Below are 12,066 nucleotides of genomic sequence, written 5' to 3'. Positions count from 1 at the left end.
TTATATTTATATATATATATAATATATATATAACCAATTATATAAAATTGGTTATATATATATAACCAATTTTATATAATTGGTTATATATATATAATATATATATAATTTAAAAATAAGGGGTTGTGGGAGAACAACAGGTGATGCACAGGCCTTGGAGCTGTAAAGCTGAAAGTTGTATTGTGTTAGGATGTAAAGCTTAGGTATTTGCTCCAGCAGATGGCTTGGGATGCTGAAAATCTGGTGGGGTCTATTATGTTTTTTAAATAAAAGCTGGGTTAACTTCCACATTTTCTTGAAGGCCTCTTCCAGCATACACATCATTTTCCAAAGATGTGGGATATCTCAAGAATGCTCTTAATTATTAGATTATCAATAAAAACAAGCCCAGTATTTTCTAATGCAATGTGTTTCTTTGCATATGTTGTTTATTTATCATGATGTGTGTCCCCAGGTAATGAGAAAGAGGGAGTAACATTTGTTTTAAGTCCTTCAAGGCTGTTTTAAAGTTTTGGCAGAAGTGTTACCTCCTTTTGTTTGGACTGTTTTAATTGCAGTACTTGAGTGCAGGGTTTAAAGATTGGCTGGCATTGAACACTATTATCCTGCTGCATCAAATTGTGCATATTTTGTCTGGAAACTGCAAGGGTGGTATTTCTCATGCAAATATAGTTGCTTCTGAAGCTATAATGAAGTTTGAGTTCCCTGGTCCAAAGCTGTGGAGTGGATGTTGCAACTCAGGCAGCTGATATTATCCTTGAAGCAGGTCAGCAACAAGTCTGATCTGGTCAGCAAAAAGTCTGCTTTCTTTGGGTAAGAAAGCACAGTGATGGTCAGTTCAAGACCAGCTCGTGCATAGTCCTGCCAAGAGCACCTTGCAAAGGAGAGATCTCACTGATTTAAAGGTCATGACTTAATGGTGAGGTTTTAATTCAGGCAGTTGCACAGAGTCTGGGCATTAAGCACTGGCTTAGGAACTCTCTCCCTCTTTTTAGCAGTTGGGATGCTGGGTGAAGAGATGCAGTGTAAGTACTGTGGACTCGATTTGACCTTCGAGAATTGTTTGCCTAGAAAAAGTTTTTTTTGTGTGTGAATCAGAATAATAGCACTTTTCACATGAAATAGAATATTATATGTTTGTGTATAATAACAACTGTGCCAAGTAACAAAGCCTTATGTTACTCTTGCTCTTTTTATAAATTTAATACCATAGTTTAGTTTAACCACAAAGTACGAATAGTTCTTTTCATAAATATGTTTTTCTAGTAAAGTGTTCTTACATATTGAAATTTTATTCTTGTTAAAGTAATTAATAATTACCTTTCTATTTTTCTGCACATGAATAAATCTGGAAGAAATTGATAGTAGTTAATAGATTTATTCATCTAGTGCTCTATTTTGTGATTATTAACTAGTAACTAACTGGAAGAAGGAAATTGTTTGAGTCTAGGAAGTTAGTGAGATGATACTGTCATTCTGTATTCATGTAATTGCAAAAGTCAAATTTGACACCGACCAAAGGATAGTGAGTTAATGTCAAATGCAGTGGAATTATGACTTATAATGAATATTTTTATATAGTGGACTGCATGTGAAAATAAAAACCAAAATTAAGTTCTTTTTCATAGCATTTTAGTAGCTACATCTTACTTAAATACAGAGGTTTACTATAGGGGAAGGGGAGGGAAAATTATTACAGTGTGAATGAGGAGCGCCTTGAGTTGAAAAGATTCTGGGTAAAGGTAGTATTCATGGATGCACCAGGATACATAAAAACTAGGAGATGATTAATTAGAGAGGAGAGTTAAATATTTCTATCATCATAGAGGGGGAAACTCAACATCTGCTGGTTATACTTTCTGCTAGCTAGCAAGGGGTTGGCCTTTTGTTAGATGTTCTTGTACGGCAAATAAGTATTTTGTATTAGGTACACCAAAACATTTTTTACACAAATGCACTCTAAGACCAGGCTGCTTGCTGTTGGCAGATTAATAAGCAAGTGACAATTCTTACACATACTGCAGTTGTTGTGGGGTTGCAGATTCAAAGCAATTTCTTCTTTAGTACCAGATTTAAGAAATCAGAGTGTTTCTGCTCTCCTGGATTGTAGACATGGAATTAATTTTCTTGCTTTTATTGCGATGCTGACTTAGGATCACAGTCCAAGACTGTGGGTGTGTAGCATGCACAGAGTGCATGTGGAGGTGAATGACCACTCATGGACCTTTGTTCTTCCTGGCTTTTGTTCCTCAGTCCTGGAAGTCCACCGTCAGTAGTGCTGCAGCAGGTTCAGTTTCCAAAAATTAAAGAAGTTAAATACAGGCAAGGTATGATCTTGATTGCACTTCAGCATTATGATGCATGATTGTCATGTGTCTTTAATAGCTAGCTTGCTGTAATTAGAGAAACAAAAATGGGAGGGTTGAACTTTAGGTGTGTCTTTGCTAAGTTGTATATTGATTGAATTCTTGCTTTTCCACCTAATCCTCTGAGTAGCTGTTTCCCCTGTAAAAAAGAAAATTAGCTACTTAATCAGTTGTATGTCAGATTAAAATGAGGCTGTACTTGTTGCTGAGACTGACATAATGAAAATACTTCCTTAGTGTTATTACTTAGAGCTGGGGGTTTAAATGTGTATAGGTCATGGGAAAGCAAAGGACTGTGAGGAGTGGTAATTTCTGTGTTACTGTAGTAAGACAGTCATTGACTGAGAAGAATGAAGAAGAGTCTCTATCTCATCTGGTCTTTTTAGGGTTCAGGAGAAAAGACGGAAGAGAACTTCGAGATAACTGGGTGGAAGTCAGGGAGGGTGTAACAGAATACTTAATTTTCAAAACTCTGTGAAGCCTGCAGTGGAACATGGAATAACCTAGAAGTGGCTGTGACAAAGCACCTATGACTTAACTGTAGGTCCTAAAATAATATATTTTATTTTCTACTTCTCAGAGACCAAGAACAAATAGTAGGATTTATTTGGTCTCAGCCTATACTATTCTTGAAATTACAGAAGGGTTCATGTGAACCTTGGATTACAGATTTATCATAAAACTGTATTGTCTGGAGAAAAATGGAACACCATAATGTTTCACTGTGGTTTGAGTATTCCAGTCAGTGAGCTCTAGGGTGCAGAATGACAGAGTGGTTTAGGCTGGAAGGGGTCATCATCTAGCTCAAAGCTCCTTTCAGCGTGGCCTTAAGCACTGCCAGAGTCAGGCATCTGCAGCTTTTCGGGACAGCCTGTTCCAGTGTCTCAACACCACCCTCACAGTAAAGAATTTCCTCTTTATATCCACTCTGAATTGACCCTCTTTTAAGTTAAAACCATTGACCCTTCTCCTGTAACTACAGTTACTAGTAAAAAAGTCTTTCTCCATCTTTCTTATAAGCTCCCTGTATGAATAGAAAGACTCCAGTAAGATTAAGTTGGTCCTGACTTAGTGAAACTCTTCTATTTGTGGGCTAATTTTTTACATTGTCATTTTCTGATATGTACTTAACTCTGCTTTGGAGGATAAATCATGTTAAAATTGTAAACATATTTGTATGGACTTGTATTAAGATGGATCTTTTCTGCTCAATGTTTTCAGTGGACCTTTCCAGGTGAACATGTTCCTTCACCGTAATATCTTGAGGCTGATGAATTGGTGGCCATTTTTTCACTATGTCCCAAACTTTGTGCACTTAAAACTCAAGGGAGTAGTGCATTTTATTACTTTCTGATTGCTTCATTCACAATTTATTTGATATTTATTCTGTACTCCTATAAGTAGTTCTTTATTCCCACCGTTATTGACTGACTGTATGCTCTCTTGCTGGTAAAGTGATATTGAAGGAAGGTCTTCTACATAGAAAAGAAATTAATGTAAGCATATGCTTGCCAGATAGGAAAATTCTCTGCTACCAAAATGCCTTGGCCTTTCAGGTTGCCTGTAATAGATTCTCAAGTTTGGAAGAGTTATTGATAACTTAAGAAAAAGTTGTTTGTAATATCTTCTTGTTAATTTTCAATACCCATAAGGACGTTTGTTAAGCAATGAGATACCACAGAAGCCAGAGCTGTTCAGAAGTACTGGAGTTTTGCTGTTGAATGGGAAGGAGCTATTTACACTTGCTGGTAAATAGTGTCTGCTGCTTGGAAATCTTTTTACAGTTATGTTTTGTTAGCATTAGGGTTTTGTTGTCAGCTGCACTGATCTAAGTACCTACAGCCTTTGGATAACTCTGGATCTAACTGTCTCATTTTGTGGTGAATTGCTAAATTATTTTCCTTGGTTTTGGTATTTCACATCTTAAGGTGTATTTCTCATCTGTGTAAACAACAATATTTCAATTAAATAATAAATTTTATATCTTTAGTGTGGATAAATTTGGACCGTCATATAACATGTATGTTTTCTTTTCCTATTGCAGGTTATCCTCCTGAGAAACATCAAATTTTGTGTGTAAAGAATATCTTGCTGAATTGCTGCAACTAAGTTTAGAATGTTACTTGACTTGTGATTCTGATGGAGGAATAACAAGAGCTCAGGCTGCTGCACTGGAAGACTTTACAGGAAATACAAAATGTCATCGAATAGGAGTCAGAACCCGCATGGACTTAAACAGATTGGTCTTGACCAGATATGGGATGACCTAAGAGCTGGAATTCAACAGGTTTACACCAGACAAAGTATGGCGAAATCCAGATACATGGAACTCTACACGTATCCTAGTGCCTATGATAGTGCTTTCCCTGCAGTGGTAGATTAGAGATAGCTTTTTTACTTTTTTAGACAGAAAATTGCTCCATAACTATTTCACTTTATGGCTTTTAAGAATTCATGGTTTTGTTTTGAAGATTGGCCTTTTCTATTTAATATTACTGGCAAATAGCAAGAACATTCTATTGTCTGGAAAACTGGCTCACATAATTATTAAGGCTACCTCTATATTTCAGGTTTGATTACTATTATCTTTAATAGAGCACATGTTTAAAGAGATTTTATTAAGAGGTCGAATTTTGAGTCCACAATGCACAGAAAGAAAACAGAAGTTCCTCTTCTCTGTTAATCTCTGGCATTATGCTTCAGGTCTTACTGATAATCATGTCCAGTTACCTGGAAAATTTTCAGTTGTTGCTCTCTGTGTAATACTTCACTATTGACTTGATTGTGTAATTTTCCAGCTAGAGTGCAAATGTCTCCCGTGGATTTTGCTTTAATTCCTTGCTTGCATTGGAGAGCTATTTTCCAGCATCTCTCCATTCTGGGTGTTGCTATAAGATGCTGGTAGGGGCTTAACCTCCTTGTTCAAATGCACTGAGGTACTGTTTGGAAGATTGTAGGAAACTTATTTCTGTTGGGTAGTGTATAAGGATTTTTAAAAACTAATTTGTAGGAGGAATGTGTCTCTTGTTGTGTTATAGCTTTGGTGTTTGACTTTAGGACTTAATTTTAGAAAGGGAGTTATTTTTCATTTTGCCTGTAAGGTGGCATGTAAATGGATTCTATTACCTTTGTTTTGCATCTTTTGTTCTGCCCCAACTCTTGTAACCTTTTATTGCTTAGTAAAGTCAGCACTGCTTAAGAGGGTGGTGGTCTACACACTTTGCTGTACATATGATAGAAATGATGACCGAAGACATTTCCTATCATTAAGTAGTTCTGCTGTTTTTCTCTATCAGTATTTAGAGTTGGGTTTTTTTTAATGAAGTTATTATTCTGAACTAATGTCTTATAGGTGTTGTTGGCACCGATTTGGAATTGCAGAATATAAAATTTTAGTCTGTATTAATTTTTTGAAAGGACAGAGCTTGAAGGCTATAAACCAGAGAATTCTGTAGTTCCCTGGACTTTCTAAGGTGGTAGAAAAGTTTCTCTGTACATGTAATCTTAGCATCAACATGTAATCTTTTCTATCTGTGCCTGCAGAATCCATGCTTCAAGCCATGGTGGAAGACGCCCTGAGCAGCCTACTGTTTCTAGTATACTTCTTTAATTGTGATGGGAAGATGGAATAACATATGTTTAGGGTCAGTACTTTTCCTAAGATTTAAAATTTGTGATTTCTTGCAGCGCTAGGTTGAACGTTGATTTTGAATCAGTGAAACAAGTCTGTAAAAGTTGAACGTCTAATAGAAATATGACATGCAGTCGAAGCTCTGAGAGTTTTTTTCTTCTGAGTGCCATTAATATATTCTTGTTCATGAGGTTTGTTAAGCAGGGCAGCTGAAGACTAACTGCTGATTATAATGGTAATGGTTTAACACTGGCTTTTTCCCTCTCCTGATGTTCTCAAAGATGCTCAGAATGAAGCTGTAAAAGGGATATGCTGTCTATTAGTTACTCATTTCCCCCCTGCTTGTGCTTCAAGGAGTTGTTGGTACAAAAATAAGGACTGATTTTGTTAATTTCTTAAGTGAATTAATTTAGGGGGTAATTTTGGTACTCGGTTTGGACTTTTTCTCCAAGTGTTTGGACTTTAATATAATAGTTTGATAATTCAGAATATTTGGTACTGGTTAGGCTGAGTATTTAATCTCCTATGAAGATAGCAATGCATTTTGCCTCCTATACCGGGTACGTGTGTTCAAAAGTTGTGCTTAAAAGATTGCACCCCTTTCAAAGCAGTAACTGACATATTTGCCCAGTCTTTGTGAACAGCAAGTCTTGTACTCTGGTAGACTTTTATTTCAGGAAGCTTTGCTTATCAACCAGCTTAGTTTGGAAAGCAGAACAGCTGCAGATGAGTTTCAGTTGCAGCTGTAATTGGTCTGAAGATCAGCTGTACTTGGAAGAATGTCTTGACAATTTACAGTTTAGTCTTTCCTCATCCTCTTTCGTCCTCTTTCTCTCTTTCCCCATCCACTTCCCTTTTTTTTCTTGTCAGGATATTGCTCCTGAAGTGGATTTCATTTCATCCCTCTAATTTATAAGAGGGGAACCGTGCATATAAGCAAACCTGCCTTCAATCCTATATCTGTGCTCGATTTTTCAATCAAAATTGACTGGAGATGTAGATTTTGTTGTGCCTTGTTTTTAAGTACCTCTGGGAAAGAATAAGAATAGTTATGCAATTCAAGCAGTTCAGACCTCTGTCGCACCTGCACTTGCTTTCTTTGTTTAGAGGGTCTCTGTGAAACGGTAAATTCAGTCTTTTAAGTACAGTCTGGAGCCTGTGCTTAAGGTGGGTTTTCTCCCCCTTCATTTCAGTGGGAGCAGAAACAAGGTGATTATTCCAGAAGTTTTCTAGATCTAAGAATATTGAAGAGGTGAAAAAAAATTTTGTTTCTGAATGGTTGTTGCCAAGTTCCTCATCCATACTTCTTGTAATTTAGATTTATTTGTGCTCTGATTGCAAGGTATCTTTTTTTTTGTGAGGTCAGATGATCATGTCTTTCCTCGTGCGGTTTGTTGTTTTGGTGTTTCATTTTTTACCCCTACATGTGAGATTCTTGAAAATGAAATCTAGATGTTTTTCTGTTCCTTACCCAGATATTACGTAATTTCTAGTCCTGAAGAGCCTAATCGTTCCTATAACAGTAATTAACATCATCTGACAACTAGTATTACAAGCTAGATCAAAATTACATGCCAAACATTGACTTCATGCCAAAAAGAGAAATAGCCAATAAAATTAACTAGATTTCTAGGAACAATTGACCTAACAGCACTACTAATATTGTGAGAGAAGGGCATGTTCACACTGTTTTCCATTTAGTGATTATTAGTTTGGAGGCTGTGATCCACAGGATTCGCTTGTAAAAGTCAGTGTTTAGGGGTATATGTATACAGAACATCTCCTGGTGGCATTTAGTCTGTTTGGAGGAAACTTCAATTAGTCTGTCTAAGAGAAAACCATACTTTTGTGTAGCAAGTTTTGAGTTTCTGTTTTGAATCATTGGTTGAAAACCTATTACTTAGTTTACTAGAATTATTCTTACTCATTTATATTGCTGTAGGCCACTTGTCTTTATAGCCACCTCTTCTTAACTCCATTTGGCAGTGATAAAATATTCATACATCTTGTGCTATTTTCTTCTCTTTTGGCAGAAAGTGATGTCCATTTTTTAAACTAATTGTGTGGTGAGCCTGCAATTTATTTTCCTCAAACCTCATAGTATGTGAGGATGAATTGGGGTTTCCTTGACATTTGTATTGAAAGTCAATGGAGAGAATGAAAGGGGTTTGTTACTTTTTTTGTTTTATATATTTAAGAAGATTCTCTGGCCAAGTAATAAAATGTCAGAAAACTTTGCTGTACTGTATCAAAATAGTGTATTTTTTCACAGTGACTTAGACAAAGAGCTGAGTAACTTTGCTGAAATGCTTACGTTTTTTTAGAAGCACACATCAACAATTTTCAGATATCATTGGTGAATGGAAAGATTAGTGGCGTGCTTCTCTGTTGTATGTGTGCACTCTTTATTTGAAATGCAAAAATTTTGACATAAATTCATGCTTTCACTACCCTGATGTACCAAACATAACCTGAGAAGCATTTTTAGGGATTCTTTTAAACAATCTAGATAATTTATGGCCATACAGAACAGACTAATCTTTTTGTCCAAATTTAATATTTAAAGAAAATTGGAGAAAAATTAGTTTAAAGCATCCAATTGCTATTAATTTATAACAGATTAGATTTCTATCTGCATGAGGATGTCTTAAAATGTTGTCATTGATAAGAAGAGTTTATAATACTGTGGAAGGTGTTATGTGGTTGTTTAACTAAGATGTAAATTGCAATGTCCAGATTGCTGTGTGTTCAGATTGGCTTTCAAGGTCTTTCAAATGTTATATACATAAAAATTACACTTGATTTCAACACGTTCCTAGAATACATTTGAGTAGTTGATTGGCATCATTATCATATAGGTCTTATGTGGAAATTTGAAGAAAGTGACTGAATTTATTATGACTTAAAATTTGCCTAAGTCTTATACCAGTAAATTGGATCTTAAAAATGTGTTTCTTACATTATTCCATTATTAGCCATCATTAGTAAATATTTTCAAAATAATTGCTTGAAGTTTGTCAAGATAGGTAAAGGCTAGGGTGTTCTGTCACGTTTCGTTATATTATGAAAAATCGTTGCTTATTGTGATTCAGTTTTGTTCACTTACTTTAACAAAGTGGTGGCTACTGAATATCTATTGGATCAAATGTAAGTAATTGTATATCAGAAGATCATTTTATAAATTGGGATTTTTTTTCCCTCACATATTAGCAAGTGATATAGGAAAATACTGTGTTGAACATTAAATAATTAAGTGTAGTATGCTTACACTTTAAAAATACAAGATGACTGAAGATAACCTGTGTGTTCATAAAATAGAAAGTATAAATATATTTTAACTTTTTTTTTCCCTGTGAGCAGATTCAGCACCAGTACTATATGTTGTCCAAGCAAAACCATGAAGCTCTTTTCCAGCATCCTTTGCCAAGGTCTTTTACTTACAAAAGATTGCTTCTACTGTAATCTTTTTTCCTTTTTGAATTCTTGTATTTTAGTAGCATTTTAGATCAGCAGATGCATATTAAAACTGTGAAAATATTTCATTTTCTTATCACATGAGTCTGTTGTTACCAGGCAGCACAGAATGTTCTTGTTTTTTTCTTTCTGAACAGATTATTATGCTCTTTCTATGCAAAAAAATACTGAGGTGTTAGGGCATGCACTTCTTATTTACATCTCAGACACTATTCCACTTTCTCTTAAGATTCTATTACTCTAAGCCATCCTTTCACTTCAGTGTCAAATTGTTTAAGGTCACTTTGGATACATCAAGGCAGCCTCTTCTGTCTGCTACTATTAGTCCTGAATATATTCAATATCCTATTTCATAGGACTTCTCATGTTCCAGTTACTGCTTGTTGTGAAACATGAAGGCAGAAGTAAATGTATTTGTTGACATGTTTTAAGGGTGCATAATAGACTTTTTCTTGTGTGGAAACATACATATAATTGTGTGTATTTACAAAGATTGAATCTTCAGTTTGAAAGAAGGGCAGAATGTGTTTATATTTGTGCAATCATTTCTTTATGCACTCTTCCACAATGATTGCTTGCTGTTCTGCTTGCTTTTTATAGTAACTAATAATACTCTATTCAGAACTAACCTCTGTCAATGCAAAGAAAGAAATTTAAAAGCAGCCTCAGTTATGGAGGTTCTTATGCTCCCTGGCATAAAGACTGTACACTTCGTTTATGCATTTGGCTTTGAAATTTTGTGTTTTCCTTGTAACTCAGTGCTTCTCTGGGATGCACTTGAGTTTATGCTGTAGAGAGAGAAACAAGACGTTATCTATTAGTCTTCAGATGGCTTTTGCTGAAAGTGTCTATGATCTCAGACTTGTAGAAACGTGTTCAAGCTGAGTTATGCCTGGATTTTCATAGCAGCTGCATGGCTGATGCTGTAATAGCTTCTCAGTCTCTTGCCTCAGTCCTTTCCCGACTAAAATGTTTTGTCTAAAATGGAGTGATTTAGCTGAGCAGTTGTATCAAATCTAAAGACTTTAATGTATCAAAATCTATCAATTGAAACTTAATAACAAGTGGTGAATGTGTGGGTTTGGGTACAGGATCCTAATTTTGTTTGTTTGCTTTCTCTGAATTGCTTTGTGGGGGTAACCCTTAGTGGATGATGAACTGAACATAGATAAAACCTCTTGCTGATACCTCTCTGAAAAGAATGAAGGTTTCTGGGGTGTTCGTTTTACTGCTGCTCCTCACAAAGATAAAAGTGAGTGTTTAAACCACTTGTACTGAAAAGCAATTGGTTTTCCACAACCTTATAGTTTCAAAAACTCATGCAAAATTCCTTCATCTGTTTGACTCACAAAACATTAAAGTCATGTAGGCATGTCCACTTCTCTTAGCATCTTCTCTTATGTCTGGGGTAATCCAGCCTAATCTTCTGGATTTCAACAGGACTTGAATGGCTTTAATTTTGAAGAAAATATGCAAAGCTGTTCTTTACTAAATATAATAATCTGTGTTGTTTGTAATGGAAGTGGTTCTACAATAATACAAAGCCTCTGTAGCCTTCCCTAGCAATTTTCCTATCAGTGTTTGCAGTAATTCTCTCTGTGATGTTCTTGCATGCCTTTGGTATAGTCTAGGAAAATACAGATTTTTGACAAAAGTGGAATTAGTCTCATTTTAGTCCTGCAGGCCAGCTACTGAGCCTGAAGTTAGTTATTGCTTAAGGTTAGTGAAATAGCAAATTTATGCCTAAAACTGATCTTTATAATAAAGAGACTAGAAGTAATGAGAGAGAAATTGTGATGGGGCAGTTGTTTGGCTTGTGTTATTGTGGGCATCCCTGGACTATTGTTTTCTGCTGTGTTCTGTTAATTCTGCTTCTCTTTCAGTTCCTTTAATTTTACACACCTGTTCCTCACACAGACTTCTGCCAGATATGTTAATTTTTCATAGCAAAATGAAAGAACTCTGGGGACCTGGCTGAGCTGGTGAAAGGTGAACCAATTATTACCTCAGCAGAACTGTTTTCTTTTAAAAACTTGAAGACTTATGCAAAACTGAATAATTTATACTCATCAGTGTAGAATGCTTTCTTGTTGTGTGTTGAATTACACAGCTGATAGTTTTTCTTATATAATTTCGCTTTGCAGTTGCTTCCAGAGGAAAAACCCTGTATGGAGTACTTTGGTACTTTTCAAGGGCAAAGGGTGTTTTAGAGTTGACCCTGGTATGCTCAAGCTTGTGTTTTGTTGCCACACTTTATAAAAAAATGCATGCAGTGCTGCTGAAAGATCCTGTTTCACTTCCCCAGTGTGGGCACAGAAGTTGGGATCTGCTCACCAAAGGGTCTGGGGCCAGGGACCACCGTTGGTTGTAGTGTTGGTTACTTCCCCAGTCCTCATGACTGACTGCCTGCATGAACTCCCATGCTCCTGGACACCAGGTGGCAAGTAAACTCTCCAGCTGGATTGTGTGTAGGGCCATTGCCTCCAGTGGAAGTGATCTCCTACAAGGCCTCAAATCCGTTAGGGTGTGGCAGCACGGGATTTTTTTTTTTTTTTTCTGTTGCCTGTCTTTAGAAACTGAGGCAAGGCTGTCCAA

General features: G+C 36.0%; 1 protein-coding gene across 1 annotated transcript in view; it reads left to right on the top strand.

The window, feature by feature from the left end:
* CUL1 (cullin 1) overlaps positions 1 to 12,066 on the top strand; it is a 53,030-nt gene that overhangs the window by 10,995 nt on the left and 29,969 nt on the right. The window contains exon 2 of the mRNA XM_030265288.4: positions 4,411 to 4,703. Coding sequence (XP_030121148.1) covers positions 4,564 to 4,703 — 140 coding nt within the window. The 5' untranslated portion in view covers positions 4,411 to 4,563. The remainder of the gene's footprint in view (positions 1 to 4,410; positions 4,704 to 12,066) is intronic.

This window comes from Taeniopygia guttata, chromosome 2, assembly GCF_048771995.1.
Source record: "Taeniopygia guttata chromosome 2, bTaeGut7.mat, whole genome shotgun sequence".
NCBI lineage: Eukaryota > Metazoa > Chordata > Aves > Passeriformes > Estrildidae > Taeniopygia > Taeniopygia guttata.
Note: the sequence above shows the minus strand (reverse complement) of the source record. Positions and strands in the feature narration are given on the sequence as shown.